We start from the raw sequence: 13,865 nt of genomic DNA on the forward strand, positions 1-13,865 counted from the left end.
TAGGTGGATAGAGGGGCAGAGAGGGAGGGGAAAGAGAGGAGAGTGGGGGAAAGAAGGGGAGAGAGGGGGAGAGGGGGGAGAGACACGAAAGTGGGAGAGTAAAGGGGAGAGAGGGGAGAGTCGGGGAAGGGGGAAGAGAGGTGGAGAAAGGGGGAGGAGGGGTGGAAAGTGGGGGGAGAGAGAGAGAGAGGGAGAGAAGGGAGAGAGAAAGGTGGGAGAAGGGGGAGTGAGAGGGGAAGAGAGAGGGGGAGAAAGGGGAGAAGGGGAGAGAGAGGGAGAGAGGGGGAGTGAGGGTGGAGAGTGTGTAGAGATGTGAGTGGTGAGTAGGAGGGGTGTGTGAGGTGGAGTGAGGGGAGAGGGGGGAGAGAAGGGAGATAGGTGGATAGAGGGGAGAGAGTGGGGAAAGAGAGGAGTGAGGGGGATAGAGGGGGGTCAAGAGAGGGTAGAGAGGGGGGAAAGAGGGAAGAGAGGGGAGGGAGGCGATAGAGGGGAGAGTGAGGGGGAGAGAGGGGAGAAGGGGAAAGATTGGGGAGAGAGGAGTGGGAGAGAAGGGGGAGAAAATGAGGAGAGAAGGGGAGGGGGAGAGACAAAAGAGGGGCAGTAAAGGGGAGATAGGGGAGAGAGGGGGAAGGGGAAAAGAGGGGGAGAAAGGGGGAGAAAGGGGGAGGAAGGGGGAGAAAGGGGGAGGTGGAGAGTGGGGAGAGAGGGGAGAGAGAGGGAGAGAAGGGAGAGAGAAAGGGGGAGAAGGGTGAGTAAGGGGAGAGGGCATAAGCGGGAGGGAGAGGGGGCGAGAGGGGAGAGAGAGTGAGAGAGAGGGGGAGTGAGAGTGGAGAGGATGTAGAGATGCAAGAGAGAGGGAGAGAAGGATAGAGGTGGAGAGGGGAGAGAGAGGGGTGAAAAGGAGAGAGAGAGGTGTAGAGAGAGGGGGTATAAGGGAGGGGAAGGGAGAGGGGGGAAGATTAACAGGGGATCGAGAATGGAGAGAGAGATCGGGGAGATAGTGGTGAGTAGGAGGGCGAGAGTGGAGAGAAGGGGGATAGAGGTGGATAGAGGGGGGGGAGAGAGGGGATAGAGAGGAGAGGGGGAAAGAAGGGGAGAGAGGGGAAGAGGGGGGAGAGACGAAAGAGGGGGAGTAAAGGGGAGAGAGGGGAGAGAGGGGGAAAAGGGGAAGAGAGGGGGAGAAAGGGGGAGGAGGGGTGGAGAGTGGGGGGAGAGAGAGGAAGAGAAGGGAGAGAGAAAGGGTGGTGAAGGGGGAGTGAGAGGGTAAGAGAGAGGGGGAGAAAGGGGAGAGGGGGTAAGCAGGAGAGAGAGGGGGAGAGAGAGGGAGAGAGGGGGAGTGAGGGTGGTTAGTGTGTAGAGATGCGAGTGGTGAGTAGGAGGGGTGTGTGAGGTGGAGTGAGGGCGAGAGGAGGAGAGAAGGGAGATAGGTGGATAGAGGGGAGAGAGAGGGGAAAGAGAGGAGTGAGGGGGAGAGAGGGGGTCAAGAGAGGGTAGAGAGGGGGAAAGAGGGGAGTGAGAGGTGAGAGGCGATAGAGGGGAGAGTGAGGGGGAGAGAGGGGAAAGATTGGGGAGAGAGAGGAGAGGGAGAGAAGGGTGTAGAGAGGAGAGAGTGAGGGAGATGGAGAGAGAGGGGAGAAGGGGAAAGATGGGGAGAGGGAAGAGTGGGAGAGAAGGGGAGAAAATGGGGAGAGAGGGGAAAAGGGGGAGAGACACAAAAGAGGGGGAGTAAAGGGGAGAGAGGGGAGAGGGGGAAAGGGGAAGAGAGGGGGAGAAAGGGGGGAAGAGGGGGAAGAGGGGGGGAGAAAGGGTGAGAAAGGGTGAAGAGGGGTAGAGAGTGGGGAGGAGAGAGGGGAGAGAGAGGGAGAGGAGAGAGAAAGGGGGGAAGGGGAGAGGGGGTAAGCGGGAGAGAGAGGGGGAGAGAGGGGAGAGAGAGTGAGAGAGAGGGGGAGTGAGGGTGGAGAGGGTGTAGAGATGCAAGAGAGGGGGAGAGAAGGATAGAGGTGGAGAGGGGAGAGAGAGGGGTGAAAAAGAGAGAGAGAGGTGTAGAGAGAGGGGTATAAGGGAGGGGAAGGCAGAGGCGGAAGATTAACGGGATCGAAAAAGGAGAGAGAGCGGGGAGATAGAGCAGGGAGGGGGAGAGATAGAGTGGTGAGTAGAAGGGGAGTGTGAGGTGGAGAGAGGGGCAAGGGAGGGGAGAGAAGGGAGAGAGGTGGATAGAGGGGGGAGAGAGGGGAAAGGGAAGAGAGATGGGAAAGAAGGGAGAGAGGGGGAGAAGGGGAAGAGACACGAAAGAGGGGGAGTGAAGGGGAGAGAGAGGGGGAGAGAGAGGGGGAGGGGGAGAGAGGAGGAAAAAGGGAGAGAGGGGGAGGGGGGTAGATAGAGTGGAAGGGGAGAATGAGTGGGGAAAGGAGGAGAGAGATAGGGGAGAGAGAGGGGAGGAAGGGGAGGGAGAGGGGAGGAAGGGGAGGGAGAGGGGAGAGAAGGGGAGAGAGAGGGGAGAGAGAGGGGAGAGAATTGGGGAGAGAGGGGAGAGAATGGGGAGAGCGAGGTGAGAGAGAGAGGGGGGAGATTAACAGGGGATCGAGAAAGGAGAGAGAGCGGGGAGATAGAGCAGGGAGGGGGGAGATAGAGTGGTGAGTAGGAGTGGAGTGTGAGGTGGAGAGAGGGAGAGAAGGGGATAGAGGGGGAGAGAAGGGGATAGAGGGGGAGAGAGAGGGGAAAGAGAGGAAAGAGAAGGGGAGAGAGGGGGAGAGGGGGAGAGACACGAAAGAGGGGGAGTGAAGGGGAGAGTGAGGGGGAAAGGGGAGTGAGAGAGGGGGAGGGAGAAGGGGAAGGGAGAGGGGGAAGAAGGGGTGAATGATGGGGATGAGGAGAGTGAGAGGCGAAAAGTGAGGGAGAGAGAGGGGGAGAGAGAAGGGGGTGGGAGAGAGGGGAGAAAGGGGGAGACATGGGGAGAAAGGGGGAGAGAAAGAGGGCGGAGACAGAGGAAAAAGAGGGGGAGAGAGGAGAGGGGGAAAGAAGGGGAGAGTGAGGGGCGAAAAGGGAGGGAGAAGAGAGAGGGAGAGAGAAGGGAGAGAAGGGGGGGAGGGAGAGGGGAGAGAAGGGGAGAAGGGGAGAGAGAGGGAGAGAGGGGGAGTGAGGGTGGAGAGTGTGTAGAGATGTGAGTGGTGAGTAGGAGGGGTGTGTGAGGTGGAGTGAGGGGGAGAGGGGGAGAGAAGGGAGATAGGTGGATAGAGGGGAGAGAGTGGGGGAAAGAGAGGAGTGAGGGGGATAGAGGGGGGTCAAGAGAGGGTAGAGAGGGGGGAAAGAGGGAAGAGAGGGGAGGGAGGCGAAAGAGGGGAGAGTGAGGGGAAGAGAGGGGAGAAGGGGAAAGATTGGGGAGAGAGGAGTGGGAGAGAAGGGGGAGAAAATGAGGAGAGAAGGGGAGGGGGAGAGACAAAAGAGGGGCAGTAAAGGGGAGATAGGGGAGAGAGGGGGAAGGGGAAAAGAGGGGGAGAAAGGGGGAGAAAGGGGGAGGAAGGGGGAGAAAGGGGGAGGTGGAGAGTGGGGAGAGAGGGGAGAGAGAGGGAGAGAAGGGAGAGAGAAAGGGGAGAAGGGTGAGTAAGGGGAGAGGGCGTAAGCGGGAGGGAGAGGGGGCGAGAGGGGAGAGAGAGTGAGAGAGAGGGGGAGTGAGAGTGGAGAGGATGTAGAGATGCAAGAGAGAGGGAGAGAAGGATAGAGGTGGAGAGGGGAGAGAGAGGGGTGAAAAGGAGAGAGAGAGGTGTAGAGAGAGGGGGTATAAGGGAGGGGAAGGGAGAGGGGGGAAGATTAACAGGGGATCGAGAATGGAGAGAGAGAACGGGGAGATAGTGGTGAGTAGGAGGGCGAGAGTGGAGAGAAGGGGGATAGAGGTGGATAGAGGGGGGGGAGAGAGGGGATAGAGAGGAGAGGGGGAAAGAAGGGGAGAGAGGGGAAGAGGGGGGAGAGACGAAAGAGGGGGAGTAAAGGGGAGAGAGGGGAGAGAGGGGGAAAAGGGGAAGAGAGGGGGAGAAAGGGGGAGGAGGGGTGGAGAGTGGGGGGAGAGAGAGGAAGAGAAGGGAGAGAGAAAGGGTGGTGAAGGGGGAGTGAGAGGGTAAGAGAGAGGGGGAGAAAGGGGAGAGGGGGTAAGCAGGAGAGAGAGGGGGAGAGAGAGGGAGAGAGGGGGAGTGAGGGTGGTTAGTGTGTAGAGATGCGAGTGGTGAGTAGGAGGGGTGTGTGAGGTGGAGTGAGGGCGAGAGGGGGAGAGAAGGGAGATAGGTGGATAGAGGGGAGAGAGAGGGGAAAGAGAGGAGTGAGGGGGAGAGAGGGGGTCAAGAGAGGGTAGAGAGGGGGAAAGAGGGGAGTGAGAGGTGAGAGGCGATAGAGGGGAGAGTGAGGGGGAGAGAGGGGAAAGATTGGGGAGAGAGAGGAGAGGGAGAGAAGGGTGTAGAGAGGAGAGAGTGAGGGAGATGGAGAGAGAGGGGAGAAGGGGAAAGATGGGGAGAGGGAAGAGTGGGAGAGAAGGGGAGAAAATGGGGAGAGAGGGGAAAAGGGGGAGAGACACAAAAGAGGGGGAGTAAAGGGGAGAGAGGGGAGAGGGGGAAACGGGGAAGAGAGGGGGAGAAAGGGGGGAAGAGGGGAAGAGGGGGGGAGAAAGGGTGAGAAAGGGTGAAGAGGGGTAGAGAGTGGGGAGGAGAGAGGGGAGAGAGAGGGAGAGGAGAGAGAAAGGGGGGAGGGGGAGAGGGGGTAAGCGGGAGAGAGAGGGGGAGAGAGGGGAGAGAGAGTGAGAGAGAGGGGGAGTGAGGGTGGAGAGGGTGTAGAGATGCAAGAGAGGGGGAGAGAAGGATAGAGGTGGAGAGGGGAGAGAGAGGGGTGAAAAAGAGAGAGAGAGGTGTAGAGAGAGGGGGTATAAGGGAGGGGAAGGCAGAGGCGGAAGATTAACGGGATCGAAAAAGGAGAGAGAGCGGGGAGATAGAGCAGGGAGGGGGAGAGATAGAGTGGTGAGTAGAAGGGGAGTGTGAGGTGGAGAGAGGGGCAAGGGAGGGGAGAGAAGGGAGAGAGGTGGATAGAGGGGGGAGAGAGGGGAAAGGGAGGAGAGATGGGAAAGAAGGGAGAGAGGGGGAGAAGGGGAAGAGACACGAAAGAGGGGAGTGAAGGGGAGAGAGAGGGGGAGAGAGAGGGGGAGGGGGAGAGAGGAGGAAAAAGGGAGAGAGGGGGAGGGGGGTAGATAGAGTGGAAGGGGAGAATGAGTGGGGAAAGGAGGAGAGAGATAGGGGAGAGAGAGGGGAGGAAGGGGAGGGAGAGGGGAGGAAGGGGAGGGAGAGGGGAGAGAAGGGGAGAGAGAGGGGAGAGAGAGGGGAGAGAATTGGGGAGAGAGGGGAGAGAATGGGGAGAGCGAGGTGAGAGAGAGAGGGGGGAGATTAACAGGGGATCGAGAAAGGAGAGAGAGCGGGGAGATAGAGCAGGGAGGGGGGAGATAGAGTGGTGAGTAGGAGTGGAGTGTGAGGTGGAGAGAGGGGAGAGAAGGGGATAGAGGGGGAGAGAAGGGGATAGAGGGGGAGAGAGAGGGGAAAGAGAGGAAAGAGAAGGGGAGAGAGGGGGAGAGGAGGAGAGACACGAAAGAGGGGGAGTGAAGGGGAGAGTGAGGGGGAAAGGGGAGAGAGAGAGGGGGAGGGAGAAGGGGAAGGGAGAGGGGAAGAAGGGGTGAATGATGGGGATGAGGAGAGTGAGAGGCGAAAAGTGAGGGAGAGAGAGGGGGAGAGAGAAGGGGGTGGGAGAGAGGGGAGAAAGGGGGAGACATGGGGAGAAAGGGGGAGAGAAAGAGGCGGAGACAGAGGAAAAAGAGGGGGAGAGAGGAGAGGGGGAAAGAAGGGGAGAGTGAGGGGCGAAAAGGGAGGGAGAAGAGAGAGGGAGAGAGAAGGGAGAGAAGGGGAGGGAGAGGGGAGAGAAGGGGAGGGAGATGGGAGAGGAAGGGGAGAGATGGGGAGTGATAGGGGTGAGACAGAGGGCGAGACAGAGGGGCGAGACAGGGGGAGGGGGCGAGACAGAGGGGCGAGACAGAGGGGCGAGACAGAGGGGCGAGACAGAGGGGCTGAGACAGAGAGAGGGAGGAGAGGGTGAGGACAGGGGAGAGAGGGTGGGGGAGAGAGTGGGGAGAGAGAGAGGGGGGAGAGAGAGGGGGGAGAGGAGGAGGGGGAGAGGGGGAGGAGAGGGGGGAGAAGGAGAGAGAGAGGGGGAGGAGAGAAGGGGGAGAGAGGACGGAGGGGAACGAGGGGGAGGGGGGAGGTGGGGGAGAGAGAGGGGGAGAGGGGAGAGAGAGGGGGAGAAGGAGAAAAGGGGAGAGAAAGGGGAAGAGAGGACGGGGAACGAGGGGAGTGAGGAGAGAGTGGGAGAGAAGGAGAGAAAAGCTGAAAGAGAGGGGTGAGTGAGGGTGGAGAGGGTGTAGAGAGGCGAGAGAGAAGGATAGGGAGAGAGATGGAAAGAAGGGGAGAGAGGGGGAGCAGGAGATATGGGGAGAAAGAGAGAGCAATGAGAGTGGGAGAGAAGGGGGAGAGAGGGGGAGAGAAGTGGATAGGGGGAGAGAAGGGGAGAGGTGGATAGAGGGGGAGAGAAGTGGATAGAGGGGGGAGATAAGGGGAGAGATAGGGAAGAGAGGGAGGAGAGAGGAGAGATATATGAGAAAGGGGGTGGAAGAGAAGTGGTGAGAGTGGGAGAGAAGGGGAGAGAGAGGGAAGAGTGGGGGAGAGAAAGGAAAGAGAGGGGGAGAGAGGGGAGACGGGGAGAGAGAGGGGAGAGAGGGGGAGAGAGAGGGGAGAGATGGGGGGAGCGAGAGAGCGATGAGAATGGGAGAGAAGTGGAGAGAAGGGGGAGAGAGGGGGGAGAGAAGTGGATAGAGGGGGGAGAGAAGGGGAGAGGTGGATAGAGGGGGAGAGAAGTGGATAGAGGGGGAGAGAAGTGGATAGAGGGGGGGAGAGATAGGGAAGAGAGGAGAGAGCGAGGAGAGATATATGAGAAAGGGGGTGGAAGAGAAGTGGTGAATGGGAGAGAAGGGGAGAGAGGGGGAGAGAAGTGGATAGAGGGGGAGAGAAGTGGATAGAAGGGGAGAGAAGTGGATAGAGGGGGGAGAGAAGGGGAGAGATAGGGAAGAGAGGGGGAGAGAGGAGAGATATATGAGAAAGGGGATGGAAGAGAAGTGGTGAGAGTGGGAGAGGGGGAGAGAGAGGGAAGAGAGGGGGAGAGAAAGGGAAGAGAGGGGGAGAGAGAGGGGAGAGAGTGGTAAGAGAGGGGAGAGAGAGGGGAGAGAGGGAGAGAGAGGGGGGAGAGATAGGGGAGAGAGAGGGGAGAGAGAGGGGAGAGAGGGAGAGAGAGTGGGGAGAGAGAGGGCGAGAGGGGGAGAAAGGGGAAGAGAAAGGGGAGAGAGGGCAGAGACAGAGGGAAAAGGGGGAGTGAGAGAAGAGAGTGGGAGAGAAGGGGAGAGAAAAGGAGAAAGAGGGGGGAGTGAGGGTGGAGAAGGGGAGAGAGGGGGGAGAGGTGGATCGAGGGGGAAGAGAGAGGGAGGAGAAGGGGAGTGCGAGGGGGAGAATAGAGAGAGAGGGGAGAGAGAGAGGGAAGGGGAGGAGAGAGAAGGGGAGAGAGGGGAGATAAGGGGAGTGAGAGGGGAGGGAGAGGGGAGATAGGGGGAAAGAGAGGGGGAAAGAGAGGGGGAAAGAGAGGGGGGGAAAGAGAGGGGGGAAAGAGAGGGGGGAAAGGGGGGGGAAGAGGGGGGGAAGAGAGGGGGAGAGAGGGGAGAGAGAGGGGAGAGAAGGGGAGAGAGATGGGAGAAGGGGAGAGAGGGGGAGAAGGGGGAGAGTGAGGGGGGAAAGGAGAGAGAGAGGGGGGGGAGAGAGAAGGGGACAGAAGAGGGAGACAGGGGAGAGGAGGGGAAAGATGGGGAGAGGGGAGAGAGGGGAGAGAAGGGGAATAGAGGTGAATAAAGGTGGAGAGAGAGGGGAGCAAGAAGGGAGAAAGAGAGGGGGAGATAGAGCAGGGAGGGGGGAGATAGAGGAGTGAGTAGGAGGGGGAGAGTGAGGTGGAGAGAGGGGTAGAGAGAGGGCAGAAAAAGGGTATGGAGGGGAAGAGTGAGGTGGAGAGAGGGGTGAGAGAAGGAGATAGAGGGGAGAGAAGAGGGATAGAGGGGAGAGAAGGGGGATAGAGGGGAGAGAGAGGGGTGAGAGAGGAGAGAGAGGGGAGAGAGGGAGGAGGGAGGGTGGGGAGGGGCAAAGGAGGGGCAAGGGAGGGGCGAGAGAGGGGTGAGAGAGGGGCGAGAGAGGGGCGAGAGAGGGGCGAGATAGGGGGAGAGAGGGGGAGAGAGGGAGAGCAAAGAGAGACGGGGAGAGAGAGAGGGGAGAGGGGCAAAGAATGGGAGAAGGTGAAGAGTGGGGGGAGAGAATGGGGTGAGGGGGAGAGATGTGGAGATAGAGGGGAGAGAGAGGGAGAAGGGAGAGAATGGGAAAGATGGGGAGAGAGAGAATGTGAGCAGGCAAGAAGGGGAGAGATAGGAGTGAGGGGGAGAGATAGGGACGGGGAGAGAGAGGGAGAGAGAAGGGGAGAGTGAAAGAGAGGGAGAGAAGAGGAAGAGAAGGGGAGAGAGACGGGGAAGAGAAGGGGAGAGAGACGGGAAGAGAAGGGGAGAGAGACGGGGAAGAGAAGGGGGAGAGAGGAGAGGGGGAAAAGAGAGAGGGGGAGAGAAGGGTTGAGTGTGAGAGAGGGAGAGAGAGGGGTTGAGTGTGAGAGAGAGCAGGGAGAGAATGCAGGAGGAGAGAGAGAGGGGGAGAGAGGGGAAGAGTCATGAGTGACAATGATCTCTGTCCTTCCAACCTCCCCTCTTCATTCCTCCCCTGTTACTTGCCCTTTCTCTCCCCTCTCAGGGTCTCAGGGGTCGGCAAGATGGTCAGCGCAGGTGTCAGTGGTCGGCATAGTTGGTCTGGGGCTAGTGGGAGAGGTCAGGGGTCGGCAGATGTGGTGATGGGTCATTGGGGAGGTGAAGAGTTGGCTGGTGAGGTCAGGCAGATACCAGGGAAGGTCGGGGGTTGTTGGGAGAGGTCAGGGGTAAGTGGGAGAGGACAGAGTCGGTGAGAGGGATCAGGGTCAGTGAGAGATATTGGGGTCCATGGGACAGGTCGGAATCGGTGGGAGAGGACTGGGGTCAGTAGGAAAGCTGGGAAACGGTGGGAGAGGTTGGGGATCGGTGCGAGAGGTCGGGGGTCACCAGGTGGTTGGGGAGATGTGGTCCCTCACCCAGTACAGCACGTCGGTCCAGCCCTCCATGGTGACGCACTGGAAGACGGTAAGCATGGCGAAAAAGAAGTTGTCGAAATTGGTGATGCCACCGTTCGGCCCGTCCCACCGGCCCCGGCACTCTGTCCCGTTCATCGTGCACTGCCGGCCATTACCGGCGAAGGCACAGGGCAGGGGTTCCTCTTCTGCAATCATGTCTGTAACCAGCAAGGATCAACGGGAAATCGGCAAACCCTCCTGACTCTCTCCCCTCTTCTCACGCCCTCCCCCTCCTCACCCCCTCCCCTCACCTCACCCCCTACCTCCTCACCCCCTCCCCTCCACACCCCTCTCCTCACACCCTCCCCTCTCCTCACCCCCTCCCCCCTCACCCCCTCCCCCCTCACCTCCTCCCTTCTCACCCTCCCTATTCTCCCTCCCTCTACTCACCTTCTCCTCAACCCCTCACTCCCTCATCCCTCCTCACCCTCCCCACCCCCCCTCCCTCACACTCTCCCCTCCTTGCCCCTCCCTCCCCTCCCCCCCTCCCCTCCCCCCTCCCCTCCCCATCCCCTCCCCCCTACCCTGGCCAATATAGAAGCAGGTTTTGTGAAGCCGCCCAAGGAAGAGTTCGAGGCCGATCACCGCATAGATGATGATGACAAAGAGGACCAGGAGGGCGATGTGCAGCAGGGGCACCAGGGCCTTCATGATGGAGTTCAGCACGATCTGCAAACCTGAGGGGGAAGTCCACTCAGCCTATCTGGATGCTAGCCCCTTCAGTCCGTCCAGGATTCTAGTCCTTCCAGCCCTACTAGGAGATGCGAGCCCCTCCAGCCTGCCAAGGGGAACGATGGCCCGTCCAGGAGATGCTAGCCCCTCCAGCACATCACAAACTCACACACACACAGACAGGCACACACACACACACACACACACACACACACACACACACACACACACACACACACACACACACACACACACACACACACACACAGAGTATGAACGGTGGTGTGAGGGTCCAACAGGGACTTACTTGGGACCCCTGAAACGAGGCGCAGGGGTCGCAGGACTCGGAAAGCTCGCAGCGCCTTGACGTCGAAGCCTCCGGCCTTCCCCGTCTGTTGGTGGTTCTGTCCAGGGACCTGGGTCATCGTCTCCAGGGTCACGCTGAACAGTCTGGGTTTGGGCAGGGGTGAAGAAGGGGGTGAGGATGTGGGAGGGGATGGGGAGGGGGAGAAGGAGGGGAGGGGGTTGGAGTTAACGGGAGGAAAGGTGTAGGAGGGAGTGGAACAGAGTGGAGCGGGAGAGATGGAGGGAGGAGAGAGGGAGGGAGGGAAAGGGAGAGATGGAGGGAGGGAAAGGGAGAGGGAGGGAGGAGGGAGGAGAAGGAGAGAGGAGAGAGAGAAAGGGAGAGAGGGAGGTGGGAGGCAGAGGGAGGGAGGGAAAGAACAGAGGGAGGAGAAAGTGAAAGGGAGAGATGGAGGGAGGGAAAGGGAGAGAGAGGAAGGGAGGGAGAGGACGGAGGGAGGGAGAGGAGGGAGGGAGGAGGAAGTAGAGGTATGGTGGGGATTGGTATTGAGAGGAAAGGTGGGGAATTGAGGGGGGAGGAGGGGAAGAGGGAGCGACAGGAGAAAGAGGAGAATGAGGTGTGAGAGAGGGAGGAAGGGACAGGTGGGGGCAGGAGGAGTGGGTGAGAGGGTTGTAGCAGAGAGGAGGAGGAGAGGGGAGGCAGAGGAGGGAGATGAGAAGGAGTGAGGAAGGCAGTGGAGGTGAGGTAGGGTTGCAGGAGGAGAGGAGAGGGAAAGGGAGAGGTGCAAGAGGGAAATGGAAGTCAAAGGGCAAGAAAAACAGAAATTAGGCTATTCATCCTAATGCCTTTCCTAGCCCATGAAATGGCTGTCAATCCCCCTTCACTTCCAGATTCCCAGCATTAGGTGGGGGGAGGTGGGAATAGACAGAAGATTCTACACACTGACCACCCATAGGTTCCGGTTCAACCTCCCTCCAACCGCTCCCGACACCAAGACTCTGGTTACCGATTCTCCGGCATCAGGCAAAAGACTTGCCCAATCTATCACCCAGATCCCTCTGCCCCACAACACTCCCCCAGAACCCTCTACTCTACAACACTCCTCCAGATCCCTCTGTCCCACAACATTGCCCCAGATCCTTCTGCCCCACAACACTCCCCCAGAACCCTCTACTCTACAACACTCCTCCAGATCCCTCTGTCCCACAACACACCCCCAGATCCCTCTGCCCCACAACATTCCCCCCAGTCCATCTGCTCTCAAACACTCCCCCAGATCCCTCTGTCTCACAACACTCCCCCAGACCCTGCTGTTCCAAAACACTCCCCCAGATCCCTCTGCCCCACAACACTCCCCCAGACCCTTCTGCTCTACAACACTTCCCAGATCCCCCAAGAGGGTGAGAGGAGGGGATGGAATCTCGGGGAGGATATATGAAGCAGACCACAGGGTAGGTGAGTCCAGTAAAGCGGTAGGTTGTATAGAGAGGCCAGGAACGGTGACATGGCCCGTACCCCACAATCACGATAATAAAGTCCAGTAGATTCCAGCCATTGCGGACGTAGGAGCTGGGGTGCATGACGAGGCCGTAGGCGATGATCTTCAACATGGTCTCCACGGTGAAGACAATGAGGAATATGTACTCCACCTTCTCCTGGAGATGGGATCATACAGCTGATGAAGATCCTCCCTCCTCACCGTCCCCTTCCTCCTCACCGTCTCCTCCCTCCCTCCTCACCATCCCCTCCCTCCTCACTGACCCCTCCCTCCTCACTGACCCCTCCCTCCTCACTGACCCCTTCCTCCTCACTGATCCCTCTCTCCTCACTGACCCCTCCCTCCTCACTGACCCCTCCCTCCCTCCTAACCGTCCCCTCCCTCCCTTCTCACTGTCCCCTCCCTCCTTCCCTCCTCACCTTCTCTCCCTCCTTGCTGTCCACTCCCCCCCTCCTCACTGTCCCCTCCCTCAGTGAGTCCAGGCCCCTGACATAGTGGGGAGGGGGGAGGGGGGAAAACTGTATGGATCTGGGTCAGGGATGGGAGGTTCAGCTGAAGATCTGCCTCTTCATCCTGGGACAGATGGTTAATCCGACTGACCCACTTACAGGCACCGGCTCCTCAAGCCAGCCTCCCCCCTCCCCATGACAGCTCACCGAGGAAGGTGACAGTAAGGAAGGGAGGGGTCAGTGAGGAGGGAGGGGACAGTAAGGGTGGGAGGGGCCAGTGAGGCAGGAGGGGATTGTGAGGAGGGAGGGAAAGGACTGGAGGGAGGGGATGGAGGAAGGAGGGGACAGTAAGCGAGAGAGTGGACAGTGAGGTGGGAGGGGATAGTGAGGAGGGAGGGAAGGGATGGTGAGGAAGGAGGGGACAGTGAGGAAGGAGGAGACTGAGGAGGGAGGGAGGGGATGGTGAGGAGGGAGGATGAGGATGATGAGATTAGGAGAGGTGATGAGAAGGGAGGGAGGGGACAGTGAGGAGGGTGGGATGTGTGAACCATGATGTTCAAGGTTGAGCAGAGGTGACCAGAGGGTTAAAGGTCAATGAAGAAGAGACCCTGGGGTGAGAGGTCGAGGATTGGGGGTCACTGGGGTAAGAGGTCGTATTGGGAACTCACCAGGATGTGGTTTATGTTGTTGGAATCGTCTTCAGGGAAGGGAATGTGAACAGCCAAGGCAACGCAGTTGGCAAAGATGGTCAGCAGGATGAGGACATCGAAGGGTCTGTAGGCCGTCAAGGAGAAGATCCAACCAATCCCCTTCTCTCGGGGAGTTAGTGATTGGACAGTGCAGAGGGAGCTTCACTCTGTGTCCCACCCCCCCACCGGGGGTGTGTGACGGGACAGTGCGGAGGGAGCTTCACTAATTGTCCCACCCCCCACCGGGGGAGTGTGTGACAGGACGGTGCGGAGGGAGCTTCACTGATTGTCCCACCCCCCACCAGGGGAGTGTGTGATGGGACGGTACAGAGGGAGCTTCACTCTGTGTCCCACCCACCGGGGGAGTGTGTGATGGGACGGTGCAGAGGGAGCTTCACTCTGTGTCCCACCCACCGGGGGAGTGTGTGACAGGATGGTGTAGAGGGAGCTTCACTTATTGTCCCACCCCCCACAAGGGGATTGTGTGACGGGATGGTGCAGAGGGAGCTTCGTTCTGTGTCCCATCCATCGGGAGAATGTGTGATGGGACGGTGCAGAGGGAGCTTCATTCTGTGTCCCACCCACTGGGGGAGTGTGTGACGGGACGGTGCAGAGGGAGCTTCACTGATTGTCCCACCCCACACCGGGAGAGTGTGTGACAGGATGGTCCCATCTCTGTGAGGAAGGATACTTCCACTCGACGAAACTGATGCAGGCTTGGCGAAAGGGGTTGTTGAGGGTCAGGCAGTAGAGAGCCCGCGGTGCACGGATACCCCCCGAGCCCCCCTGCACCTTGCTGCGGGCATGCTGTTGGCGCCTCCGGTGAGTGGCGGCACTGACGGGTGACCCCAGGGGATCCGACATCCCCTCTCTCATTGGCCAGTCCTCGATGGGGTCAGGGCACGGAGACTGTCTTTCTGCAGGGAGACGCGGGAGAGAGA

General features: G+C 59.5%; 1 protein-coding gene across 1 annotated transcript; it reads right to left on the reverse strand.

Annotated features, from left to right (window-relative positions):
• Window positions 1-9,037: 9,037 nt before the first annotated feature.
• LOC138750990 (voltage-dependent L-type calcium channel subunit alpha-1D-like) lies at window positions 9,038-13,788 on the reverse strand. Its single transcript, XM_069913083.1, has 7 exons — window positions 13,616-13,788; window positions 12,904-13,009; window positions 11,804-11,943; window positions 10,292-10,434; window positions 9,837-9,989; window positions 9,274-9,470; window positions 9,038-9,175 (listed from the first exon to the last, which is right to left on the reverse strand). The coding sequence occupies exons 1-7, from the start codon at window positions 13,786-13,788 to the stop codon at window positions 9,038-9,040; spliced, it is 1,050 nt and encodes a 349-aa protein (XP_069769184.1).
• Between the last annotated feature and the right edge of the window lie 77 nt (window positions 13,789-13,865).

The sequence above is a fragment of the Narcine bancroftii genome, unplaced genomic scaffold (genome assembly GCF_036971445.1).
Source record: "Narcine bancroftii isolate sNarBan1 unplaced genomic scaffold, sNarBan1.hap1 Scaffold_558, whole genome shotgun sequence".
Classification (NCBI taxonomy): Eukaryota; Metazoa; Chordata; class Chondrichthyes; order Torpediniformes; family Narcinidae; genus Narcine; species Narcine bancroftii.